Below are 13,127 nucleotides of genomic sequence, written 5' to 3'. Positions count from 1 at the left end.
GAAATGGAAAATGCTTCCTTTGCTTTCTTTCCCATCAAGCCCAGTTTGTCAAGCTGCCTTGTCATGGCCTCTAAAAAACTCCAGACTGGACAGGTGTTGAGTATTCCCACCCAACAACTGGCTCACCATTTAATTTTATGCCACCATTATCCCTGAGATACTTCGGCCTATTAACATCAGTGTTGTGTTGTATGTCACTATAGCATTTTTCTTCCAAAAAAAGAAAGTGACCTTTCAGTGCAGGGCAATGTGAAATAGGGACTAGAACACAAGCATGGGGTAGAGTGGAAAATGCACGGGGCAAGAAGTTGGTTATACTCAGAAGTGGTTCCAGGTCTTAGCACAAAACATGAATGCGCTTTAGGCCAGGCATGGTAGCTCATGCCTGTAATCCCAGCACTCTAGGAGGCCAAAGTGGAAGGATCCCTTGAGCTCGAGAGTTCGAGACCAGCCTGAGTAACATAGGGACATCCTATCTCTACCAAAAAAAAATTAGCTGGGCATGATGACTCTCACCTGTTGTCCTAGCTGTTTGGGTGGCTCAAGTGGGAGGATTACTTGAGCTGGTGAGGTCGAGGCTGCAGTGAGCCCCGATCGTGCCTGGGCAACTCCTGCACTCCAGCCTGGGCAACAGAATAAGATCCTGTCTTAAGAACAAACAAAACCAAAACATGGATGCACTCTAGTGTCAGCATCTCACCCTCTATGGGGTTGATTTGCACATCTGTAAAGGAATGAGGAGAATTTAGTGCCCACTCAGGCACTTGCTGAGCTCCCATTTATGACTCCCTGACCCTAAGAAGAGGAAGGGGAGCTTGCCTCTCTGTTTTCCTCCAGTTCTTATTCTTGGAAGACTGACAACACACACACTGCACTTCCACAAGATAAAGAGGAGCAACAGATGCCCTGCAAAGGATGTGTGCAGTGCACAGAAGGCAGACGGATTCCAGTGCTTTCTGGTGTCACTATTAAAGGTTGTGCTGGCTTCACCATGGCCTTCTGGTGGGTTTTGCTTCCTTTCACAGATGGGACCACCACATCCAGGGGCTCCTTCTTCCTTGTTATTTATCTATACTTGGACGATCTGGTCAGTTTGGGGCTCATTCATTATCCCACTTTTTTCAAATAAGGATGCCCCAACCCATTGCAGATTGGCTCTAGGTCATGTGGTCATGTCTCCAAGCCGGAGGGAGTAGTTAGGTGTTGGGACTTTGGACTTGGAAACATCACTATCTCAAGAGGAGAAACTGAGAGATAGAATGGATTGGGAGCTCTTCGAGGCACCAGCATTTCTTTTGCAGAGGCTCTGGGACAGCCATTTCATGTAGGTTTCATCTCAAGAGCCACTTCTGGTTGCTCAGTAGTGATGACCTTAGAGCACTGCATTGTAGAATGTCCTGATCTAGCATCCATTAGTGATGTCTGCCATGGCGATCTGGAGTGTGCATGGGAGTGGTTTTAGGTCTGCACCTGCCACCCCTTCTTTGAATATATTCCAGTGCTCACTCTCCCTCAAGACCTACCTGAATGTTCACATATGGCTTAAAGCCTCCTTGCCTCTTACTGTCTGCCTACAGGATGTGCGGCGTGTGCCTGGAGTAGCCCCGACTCTTGTGCGGTCGGCATCTGAGACCAGTGAGAAACGCCCCTTCATGTGTGCTTACCCAGGCTGCAATAAGAGATATTTTAAGCTGTCTCACTTACAGATGCACAGCAGGAAGCACACTGGTAAGTGTGCCCACTGTCCAGCCTTGGACAAACATGGTTCAAGAGCTCCTTTTCCAGGCTGTCACGCTGCTAAGGACCCAGGTCATTTCCAGGATGGAAAGTAAGCACTGCTTTGAAAGGTCTGATCCAGGTGATGTAAAGAGGCTGTGAGGCCATTTTGCATTCTGATTATCCATCCTTTATTACAGAAGTCAGTAAACTGTCTTCCAGAAGGGCAGAGCAGAGTGGTAGAGAGAAAGTGCCACAGAATTAAAGAGACCTGCGTGGGAATCGTGTTGGTGTTAGAATACTATTAGCATTTCTAAAGAGAGAGGAGCTAGCCTGGGAATATAGTCATCAGGTGGTTTTAGAAGGTCGATGGGCAAGATCGTTGTGAAATTTTGGAAGAGATGGTCCAAAGAAAACTTACCTGCTTAGGTCAGTAATAATCAACCAGACAGGAAGGGGAAAATTGATTGTTTTTTTTGTGATCACTTTAAAAAAAAAAAAAAGGTCAGGTGCGGGGGTTCACACCTGTAATCCCAGCACTTTGGGAGGCTGAGGTGGGTGGATTACCCAAGGTCAGGAGTTGGAGACCAGCCTGGCCAACAAAGTGAAACCCTGTCTTTACTAAAAATGCAAAAACGAGCTGGGTGTGGTGGCACGCACCTGTGATCCCAGCTACTCGGGAGGCTGAGGCAGGAGAATGGCTTGAACCTAGGAGGCAGAGGTTGCAGTGAGCCAAGATCTCATCACTGTACTCCAGCCTAGGCAACAGAGTAAGAATCTGCCAAAAAAAACAAAAAAAAGAAAGAAAAGAGAGAGAGAGAGATATGATGATTTTTGAAGATACTCCAATGAAACTGGATTTTCCCCCAGGTCAAGGAGGCTGCTTGTGGGAAACAGAGAACTGGCATTGTCTGGTGTTGGCCACCTTGAATGTGGACAGCCATGTCACAGAATGTTTGCTCTGGGCCTTGTGGGCACTAGGTGGGAGTGTGGGAGTGTGGTGAAACCCAGGTTTTCTTACAGAGGAGCTACTGCTACCTTTTCCACAATCAAAGAACAGCATAATTATAAGATGACTGTTACAACTGTAATATTACTGCTGATTTTGCTCTTGGGAAGCTGGAGAAAAAAGTGAGCTGCATTCAGATTTCCTTAGACCACTGGATTTTGCTAATTCACTGTATCCAGAGGATACAATTCTGGTATCAACCCGAGTTTGCACTTAGTGGGCCACAGACTTTGAGGCTAAAGAGGAGGGGACCAGTGGCATGTTATATTTTTATACATTTCCCCAAATGGGATCATTTGAAAAGTGACTGTCAAGGTTATAAGGAAAACGAAAAAGTAAAATCCTGCCTGAAAAATGCAAGGGAATAAATGAAGGCAATATGGTTGTAGAAACTTTTAATGGGAGAGAAGCACTTAGAATGCAGTGAGGATTAGACAACTGTGTGAAGGGAAGGCAGTGAACAGGAGAGCCAGAACCCCAGACCCACTGGAGCCTTTAAGAAACTCTTCCTTGCAGAAGACGAGGGCAGGTTGGTATTTAACAATCCTACAGCCCCCCTTGAAAGAGAGCAATATCTTCTTATTTATTTATAACAACAGTATGGACTATTATATTAAGTACTTTTTGGGTGTCAGGCTCTCTACATGTATATTTCATTTAATCCTCACTCGCAAAACATTTATTAAGAGGGTAGGATATAACAGAAAGAGGACTCAGGCTCCTGCTTTTTAACTGCAGGTTATAATCCCCCTTCTCAAAGAGTTGGTGGTTTGTTTGAGAGCGAGGATATAAACAAATGAAAAGTGACTAAGAGAGTACATGATCATGTACTAAATCAGAGACAGGAGGCACCGAGGAGTTTGGAGGGTATCAGATGACTAGGGTCATCTGAGAAAGTTTCTTGGAGGAAGAAGGGCTTGGGTTAACCAGTGAAGGCTGGTAGGTTGGGCAGAGAAAGTGATAGGTGAGCAGAAGCTCAAAGGCAGGGGAAGGAAATCAGACTCAATAGGGGTATTGTGTTCTCCAGCGTGCAGAGGTGAAGCATAAGGCACCAAGCTGGATACAAATACAAAGAAAGGGGCCAGGCGCAGTGGCTCACACCTGTAATCCCAGTATGTTGGGAGGCATAGGCGGGAAGATTGCTTAAGGGGATCAAGACTAGCCTGGTCAATATAGTGAGACCCCGTCTCTACAAAAAATATTTTTAAAAATTTAGCCAAGTGTGCTGGTGTATGCCTGTAGTCCCAGCTACTCAGGAGGCTGAGGTGGGAGGATGGCTTGTGCCCAGGATTTCGAGGCTGCAGTGAGCTAGGCTCACACCATTGCACTTCAGTCTTGGCAACAGGGAGAGACTCTGTCTCTGAGAAAAGAAATAAAAAGGCTCCAGTCCTCAGGATTTTCCAGCCCATGGAAGAATTGTAGAATTGTAGACCCAGACATAGCTCACCACATTAGACACCCTGGAATAAATGTTGTAATGAGGGAAGGAAGGGAAATTGACCCATGCAGTTTCCAAGTAGGCATTGCAGAAGAAGGAGACATACAGGAGACTTTTCGATGTGGAGATAGGGAACATTTAGTGTGAGCAGAGTGCAAGGAGGACTTCAGGATGTGAGCTCTGGCATAGTGGGGAATAGAGATTCGTGAGGGAAATAGCAGAGGCTTTGAGGCTGGAAAGGTAACAGGACCTGACTGATTCCAGAATGGCTTGTTTCCATCCCAGATGCCTGTGACTCAGGATTCTCCTAGGAAGGTGGGAAGGCTTGGGGTTGCTCACTTCTCTTGGGGCTCAGGTCCCAGTATCTGGCTGAACTTTCTCTAGTGAGGGCAGGGGTGAGGCTTCTCCATTCTGAGTCAGGAGGTTGGGTAATCCCACTACTGGCTTCTCTTGGATAAAGCACACCAAAAACTTTCTCAATGCTTTTGGTGTATCTCGAGGATCTCACAACCATGGAGGCATATTTGCTTGACTCAAGAACAAGGAGTCGTAGCACAGAACACCAGATCTTCGGGCCGTAAAACATAAAACTCTTATTTCATGAGGTTGACCTCAAGGCACATGCATCCCAGAATTCTGCCTCAGATTCTGCCTGGGAGTTAAATATTTTGTTTTTTATTTGCTAATATTTTTTGAGCACTCCTTCTGTGCTAGGCCCTAGGCTGAGTCCTTTATGCAAAGGTCATAAATCCTTTGAAGTTGCTATATTATTGGACCCATTTTGCAATAAAGAAACCACACCTCACCCAGGGTTTTTTTTTTTTGTTTTTTTTGTTTTTTTTTTTTTAAATGGCAGAGCTAGATGTGAGCTTCGGGGTGGAATCCTCTGGCCCCTGAGCTCCCATTCATTTCTAACTTGCAGGTTGGGGATCATCCTACCCTAAAAAGCTCCAACAAAGTGCTTTAGGCATTTTGGGATCTGTTCAGTCCTAGTAGGAGAGGTTGCCTTGAATGAGATCCCCTTTTCCAGTGTCATTTTCAAATAGAATATGTGTCTTCCCCAAGGTGAGAAACCATACCAGTGTGACTTCAAGGACTGTGAGCGAAGGTTTTCTCGTTCAGACCAGCTCAAAAGACACCAAAGGAGACATACAGGTTTGTAGGTTCACTTCTCATTGTTGCCAGCCATGTTCCCTTGGGCTAGGATTGATTTCATGATTCTCTTTGTTGTTGAATATGAATGAGAGAGTCAGCCATGTGTTTAGTTTTTCCAGTATTTTTCCCCCATAATCTCTGGAGATGTTCCTCCTCTTAAAGAAAAAGAAAGAAAAGGAAACACCCCACATTTCCCCTGCAAACCACAGAACAGTGAGATCCCACTAGCATTGGGCTGATGATACACTGAGCATCGGCAAAGAATGAGGGTGACGGAGAGTGGAATCCGATTTGTAGCGTGTGATTCACTTTTCCTGTCTCTGACACAGCTGAGATCTTCCAGCTGGTGAGAAGCTGGACCTTTGTGGTTAAGGAATGATTGTTCCCAAGCTAGAAGCAGGTCCTTGAAGATTACTGTGCAGAATCAGGGATTCTTGTTGGGCCTGGGGGACTGGGGAAATCTGAGGGTGAGGCAGATGCAGACATTGCAGGCGTGGCTGGAAATGCTGGGCTCCTCCAGCTGTCAGGAGTCAGCCTTGTGGGCCTCACTGTGCCCCACATTGTTAGGGCCGAGGCTAGACCTTCTCTGTCCATTTAGGTGTGAAACCATTCCAGTGTAAAACTTGTCAGCGAAAGTTCTCCCGGTCCGACCACCTGAAGACTCACACCAGGACTCATACAGGTAAAACAAGTGCGTAAACTTTTCTTCACATTTATTTTTCATTATTTTTTTAAACTATTGTGGAATGAAATTGTGATGAGAGGGATTGGAAAAGACTAGTGTAAAAGTTCTAAGGTTTAGCGTCAGCTGAGAGAAGGAATAGTGCATGGCTATCTTTAAATAATAAATAATAACATTTTTTAAAGAAGGGGAGGGTGGAAATACAGAGAAGGAGAAAGATGGGAAAAAAATGGCTGGAGTGTGCAGAATGAAAATGAAGAGATAAGCCAGGTCCCTACTGTTTCCAGTTTGTCATGTCACACATTTTGTCACTCTGTTTGATATGATAATCAACTTTACAGAAAAGCAGCAGAAATTGTAGCAAGCCAAACATTTATTCTTCTGAGAGCACATGTTTCATGGCACTGTTTTCAGAGAACTGAGTCCTTGCTTTGCTGAAAGTTAATGCCCCCAGAGCGGTCTTGGTTTCTGTGGGACCAGTATCAGTGTGTGGATATTATTTCTTTTGTACTAGTACAGAGAGGAGAATAGGGCATTTATTTACTGGCTGCTGAAGGTTTTTGCTTTCTGCAAGGCTGGTGTGATTCATAATAAAAATAGCACCACCTTTGTTGCATATTTTCTACCTTTGGAAAGAGGGTTAATGCTTAGCTTATCTAAGTCTATCTTCACAACATGCTTGTAAGTAGAGTAAGATAGGACCGGGTGTGGTGGCTCATGCCTGTAATCCCAGCTCTTTGGGAGGTTGAGGTGGGTGGATCACTTGAGCCCAGGAGTTCAGGACCAGCCTGGGCAACATGGCAAAACCCTGTCTCTACAAAAAATACAAAAACTAGCTGGGCATGGTGGTGTGCACCTGTAGTCCCAGCTATTTGGGGGAGGCTGAGGTAGGAGGATCACTAGAGCTTGCTTGGGAGGCTGAGGCTGCAGTGAGCGGTGATCCCACCACTGTACTTCATCCCAAGTGACAGAATAAGACCCTGTCTCAAAACAAAACAAAATAAGTAAGGTCGGCATGTTTTATTCCCATCTTACAGATGAGGGGACTGAGGCAATAGTAATTCAATGGCTTATCTAAAGTCACAAAGTTAGTAAGTAGCAAATCCAGTTCTGTCTGCTTCCAGCCCACCTTGTCCCACTTGCTTCTTTATTGGAGAAGGAACAGGCATTTACGCTGCAGTCCAGGGAGCACGGAGAGTCAAGCAGAGAGTCAAAGTCAGCAAAGCTGAACACCACTGAGAGACTGAGAGGAATGAAGATGATGAGAGAGAGGGTTGGGATTTGTCCATTAGGAGCCAGCCCTTGACGGCACTGCTGGAGGTGGGGTTGGAGAGTGGGAGCCAGGCCAGGAAGAGCAGAGGAACAGCGTGTGAAGGAAAACATGACATCATAAACCCCTGGGCAGCCCCAGATTCTCTGCCCAAACTGGCTGCATTTAAAAACAGAGCCAAGGTACCTGTGGTCCATGGTTGGTGGGATGGGATCTTGCTTCCCTTCCTCAGGTGCCTTCGATGCTTCTTTGACTTAGTCCTGAGCTCATAATTTGGTGGCAAAGTGTTATAGTCCCTTGTACACTGCTGTCACACTCCCCAAGTAAGTGTGACATGACCTGTTTCACCAGCAGACTGTTTAATACCACATTTGATTGGCCTCCAGTCTGACCCTGGGACACCAGCCCTCCTGGGACATTTCTCAGTGCTTGTCCAAATCAGTACTCAGAGAAGGCCAAGTGGGACCAGCAGTATCTGAGAAGATCCGTCAAGTGGTACAGGGTTTGGCTTCTGCACATTCTTCCTTAGGATGGAGCCGCAGCTGCTTTTCCATCATGGCTAGGCCTGGGAGGTGTGATACAGGAAAGAGCATGGGCTCTGGAATTCAACAGACCTGGAGATTTGAGTTCTGCCTGCATCTGCCTTCAATAGATGTCCTACCTCATCTGTAGAGTGGGGATAATAACGCTTCCCCTACGGGCTGTTGTAAGGAATACATGAGGGTGTGTGTGTGTGTGTGTGTGTGTGTGTGTGTGTGTGTGTGCAGCCCAGCACAAGGCTTGGCATATGTTAAGCATCAAATAAATGATAGTTATTCTCCCTAATGAGAATGAGGCTTGGAAAGAATGTCTGAGGGCTCTTTGGGTGGAGAAGCCTCAATCTTCTGGCAAGCTTATTAAAAATCTAAGAACCACGCCCCAACTAGAATCTTCCATATAACAAGATTATGCTCTCAGTAACACTTTAAGAGAAAAACAAAAACAACACATAACATGCAAACTGGTATCAGTGATTTATTTTTAAAGTATCCAGCCCATCCAGGGTATCTACACAGATAGAAGTGTTAAAAGCTTCAGACACAGCTCAGATCCCTGGACAGTGATCACTCAGTAATACCCAGGATGATGACCTGGAGGCTTCTGCAGCCCAGTTCTGCTCAGTTCCCAACTTACTCAGCAAGGGGGAGAAATTTACACAGTCCGCAAAACATTCTGTCAGCAGAGACTGAAACAAACGTTCTTCCCCTTAATTATGAATTGCTCAGACATTTCCCCCAACTTGACTCATTCTTTATCTCCCACTTTCCAAGTTTTCTGGCCTAAGAATATAACTTTACAATATTTCGATCCTTAAAGCCCCCAGAGGTGCTGCTGTTTCAAGGCTGCCTGGGAAATGAGCTCAGTTGGTTAGCTCAGGGATGGAACGATGGGGAATTCAGAGTGGGTGCCTTGTAATGACTTGACTCAGGCCTTGATAGTTGAACTTGCGCCTGTCTCTTCATTGCAAGTGTCTCTGACTGGCAATTGTGTCAACAGGTGAAAAGCCCTTCAGCTGTCGGTGGCCAAGTTGTCAGAAAAAGTTTGCCCGGTCAGATGAATTAGTCCGCCATCACAACATGCATCAGAGAAACATGACCAAACTCCAGCTGGCACTTTGAGGGGGTCTCCCTCGGGGACCCTTCAGTGTCCCAGGCAGCACGGTGTGTGAACTGCTTTCAAGTCTGACTCTCCACTCCTCCTCACTCACTTCCCTAAGAAGGAAACTTCAGTTGATCTTCTTCATCCAACTTCCAAGACAAGATATCGGTGCCTCTGGAAACCACCAGGTGTGCCTGGAAGAGTTGGTCTCTGCTCTGCCTACTTTTAGTTGACTCACAGGCCCTGGAGAAGCGGCTAACAGTGTCCGGTTAGTTAAAAGCCCATTGCCATTTGGTCTGGATTTTCTACTGTAAGAAGAGTCATGGCTGATCATGTCCCCCTGACCCTTCCCTTCTTTTTTTATGCTCGTTTTCGCTGGGGATGGAATTATTGTACCATTTTCCATCATGGAATATTTATAGGCCAGGGCATGTGTATGTGTCTGCTAATGTAAACTTTGTCATGGTTTCCATTTACTAACAGCATCAGCAAGAAATAAATCAGAGAGCAAGGCATCGGGGGTGAGTCTTGTCTAACATTCCCGAGGTCAGCCAGGCCGCTAACCTGGAAAGCAAGATGTAGTTCTGCCAGGCAACTTGTAAAGCTCATGCATTTCAAGCAGCTGAAGAAAGAATCAGAACTAACCAGTACCTCTGTATAGAAATCTAAAAGAATTTTACCATTCAGTTATTTCAATGTGAACATTGGCACACTGCTCTTAAGAAACTATGAAGATCTGAGATTTTTTTGTGTATGTTTTTGACTCTTTTGAGTAGTAATCATATGTGTCTTCATAGATGTACATATCTCCTCGCACAAATGAAGGGGAATTCATTTTCATCATTGGGGGTGTCCTTGGTGTAAACAAACCATGCTGGTTATGTGGCTTCAAGTTGTAAAAATGAAAGTGACTTTAAAAGAAAATAGGGGCTGGTCCAGAATCTCCACTGATCAGACTGTTTTTAAGTAACTTAAGTAACTTTGGGTCTACAAGTATATGTGAAAAAAATGAGACTTCCTGGGTGAGGAAATGCATTGTTTAAAAGTGCTTGTGTGTGCGTGTGCGTGCGTGTGTGTGTTGTGTTGTGTTTTGTTTTTTAAGGGAGGGAATTTATTATTTACTGTTGCTTGAAATTACTGTGTAAATATATGTCTGATAATGATTTGCTCTTTGACAACTAAAATTAGGACTGTATAAGTACTAGATGCATCACTGGGTGTTGATCTTACAAGATATTGATGATAACACTTAAAATTGTAACCTGCATTTTTCACTTCGCTCTCAATTAAAGTCTATTCAAAAGGAAAGTGGCAAGATTCCATCAGCTGTATTGTGTTCAAATCTCAAGGCCACTGAGCCTCTGAGCCTCTTTTAAACAGGTAAGAGAAGACGCCACCGACGTTGAATGCTACTAGTGAGCCTATCCAGGTCGTGACCACAATTTATTTATCTCTGTCAAACTTCAGGAGGGACTTACATGTCCTAGAAGCAGCAGAGAATGCCTTCACCTTGCGTTACAGAGTGATCGTGCTCGTGCTGTGGTTGAATGGGGTCTGTGGATGATGTGGGGATTATGTTTTAAGGTTTATTTTAGGCAGATTATCATTGTATCACTTCTTACTCCAGATCAGCAAAAGAAAATAGAGAGATGTTCATGATAACTTGTCCTTTTGAAAGTTCACAGATACATCACTGGGAGGGCATAGGCTGAACACCTAGTACAATTGAATTTACAACTGTACTTGCTATAAATCAGCTCAGCAGATTGAAAACTGCTCAGCCTTTCCAGGGCAACTGAGTGTGAAAGCAAAGATCTATATTATCTATAAACTATAAACTCTGTGTTCTGGTGTGTGGTTTTTGAATTGTAAATAAGGAGATTAATTTGGTGCAGCTCCTCTCAGCTCCCTTGTCTTGGGGCTTGCATGCATTCCGGGTTTTATTTCTTCATTTAAAATACGTCTCAAACAGATGGAAGCCCAGCCATGGAGACTGTTCTGCGTTGAAGTGCAGCTCAAAGTTTGGGCAGCCTAAAAGTCAGGTCCGGAGGCCTCTCTTATTTTGCATCTGGCTCTTGCATCACTGTTAATTATAGCGAGTGTGGTGACTCATTTATATCAGCCGTTTTTATCTTTTCCTGCCAGAGGACAGCGTTTCTCTGGAGAAGCTCAGGACAAGCATGGCAAACGTCAGCGAGTCGGGAAGAGCCAGGTCTTACAACAAAAGTACAGCCACATTGATTGTTTCAACTGCACAGGGAAGAACAGAGCTTCTCAGACGACCCTGCAAGTTTAGCTTGCAGTTAAGCTCATGGGCTTTGGAAAGCAGACCAACCTGGCTTCAAATTCTAAATCTCCAGTTTCCTTATCTGTGAAGTGGGGACAAAAGTCCCTGCCTGATAGGATCATAGTGAGGAGGAATTTTTTGTAAGTATGAAAACATCAAGTACATAGCAAAGGCTCATAAACGTTATCTAGGAAAACTATTACCCAAGAACTCACTGGCTCATTTTTTTTTACCTCCCCCTCCTCCAGGCATCCTCTTGCAGTGTCTAACCATCCCCACAGGTCAGCTCTGAAAAATGGAAACAAGTCCATTGCCCTCTGCCCCAACCCAGAGTTAATAACTTTTGCAGCAATTGAGCTGCTTGCCAGCCTTGCCACAGAGACCATCTGTGCTTGCTGTGTCTTCTGTAAAGCACTCGTGAACACTGTACGTGTTTCTGAGACCCACGGTGTTGCTCTTCCATAGACTGTGAGGAATTAGTGGGTGAAAGTAAGTCAGTGGGAGCTCCCTGTGGCCCGGGCTTGAGGCGGTGTTGGGTGCAGTCGTCAGCATGTGCACTTTTCCATCTTGCTTTATTTGCTGCAGCACCTCGTTTAGCATATGACTCAGTACTCCCAGTTCCCCAACTCCCTCTGCTGGATCTTCCCAGACTCTTCCAGTCACCCGGAGCCGTCTCCTCTCTGAACCTCTGTAACATTTAGAGTACATTTAACATTAAATAGTACTTTAGGTCAGAATAGTGCTTTCCCCTCCTTTTTGATCTTTAGGACACTCCTGTAAGGTAGACAGGGCAAGTGTTATCCCCACTTTACAGATGAGGACATTGAGGCTCAGTAGAAGTAAGTGGCTAAGGCAGCACTTAGTCTTGGTCTTCAGCATCCAGGTGTCCTCCCAAAACATGCTTGGGGGTGTAGACTTGCACTCTGCTCCCTTGCCTCATTTTTTATATATCCTTTTTTTTTTTGGCTGGAGTGCAGTGGTGCAACCTTGGCTTACTGCAACCTCTGCCTGCTGGGTTCAAGCGATTCTCCTGCCTCAGCCTCCTGAGTAGCTGGGATTACAGGCTCATGGCATCATGCCCAGCTAATTTGTGTGTGTGTGTGTGTGTGTGTGTGTATACATTTTTTTTTTTTTTATATGGAGTCTTGCTCTGTTGCCCAGGTTGGAGTGCAGTGCTGCAATCTTGGATCACTGCAACCTCCAACTCCTGGGTTCAAGCAGTTTTCCTGCATCAGTCTCCTAAGTAGCTGAGATTACCGGCATGCACCACCACGCCCGGCTAATTTTTGTATTTTTAGTAGAGATGGGGGTTTCATCATGTTGGCCAGGCTGGTCTCGAACTCCTGACCTCGTGATCCGTCCGCCTTGGCCTCCCAAAGTGCTGGGATTACGGGAGTGAGCCACCGCGCTGACCTTCATTTTTATGTATCCTATTTTCTCTGCCAGAATGTGAGCTTCCTGAGGGAAGGAGATCTTCTCCCTTTCCTGCATTACTTCCATTAGGAATTCTCAGCGTTCACATCCATGCACAGCAGCTGGGAAATTTGCTAAAGCTCAGACTCAGATTCCGAAGTTCTGGGGCGGGGCCTTGAGAGTCTTCTTTTCTAACAAGTTCCCAGGGGATTCCCACTGTACCGGCCTGTGGATGACACTGTGTCTAGCAAGGATCTACAGGGTGGGCTTGTTAAGTACTTGAAGGGTGACTGATGAGATTAGCACTTGACTATCCTGGGATGGTGCTGGGCCCTTCTAGTCCTTGAGAGGAGTCAGTGAAGACGGCCCAGGGCCCTACTGTGAAGGTCCACTGTGGGTCCAGACACGCATGCTGAATGCAGTCAGAGGAACTGTGCACCAGCCCAGGGAAATCCATCCATGAGGGGGTTGTTTTCAAACACAGTTGGTGGATCCTGTGTTGGTGACTTCCACAAGTTG

General features: G+C 45.5%; 1 protein-coding gene across 4 annotated transcripts in view; it reads left to right on the top strand.

Annotated features, from left to right (window-relative positions):
• WT1 (WT1 transcription factor) overlaps nt 1-10,751 on the top strand; it is a 48,608-nt gene extending 37,857 nt beyond the window's left edge. For 2 of the 4 annotated variants that reach the window (XM_031653393.1, XM_021925935.2), the window contains 4 exons: nt 1,578-1,728; nt 5,229-5,318; nt 5,917-6,000; nt 8,807-10,751. In XM_031653393.1, coding sequence (XP_031509253.1) covers nt 1,578-1,728; nt 5,229-5,318; nt 5,917-6,000; nt 8,807-8,928 — 447 coding nt within the window. In that variant the 3' untranslated portion in view covers nt 8,929-10,751. Of the gene's footprint in view, nt 1-1,577; nt 1,729-5,228; nt 5,319-5,916; nt 6,010-8,806 lie in introns of all 4 variants that reach the window. The other 2 variants (XM_031653391.1, XM_031653392.1) reach the window with 2 other exon arrangements.
• Nucleotides 10,752-13,127: the final 2,376 nt, after the last annotated feature.

This window comes from Papio anubis, chromosome 12 (genome assembly GCF_008728515.1).
Source record: "Papio anubis isolate 15944 chromosome 12, Panubis1.0, whole genome shotgun sequence".
Taxonomy (NCBI): Eukaryota; Metazoa; Chordata; class Mammalia; order Primates; family Cercopithecidae; genus Papio; species Papio anubis.
The sequence above is the reverse complement of the archived record's forward strand: the minus strand, read 5'-3'. Positions and strand labels throughout refer to the sequence as shown.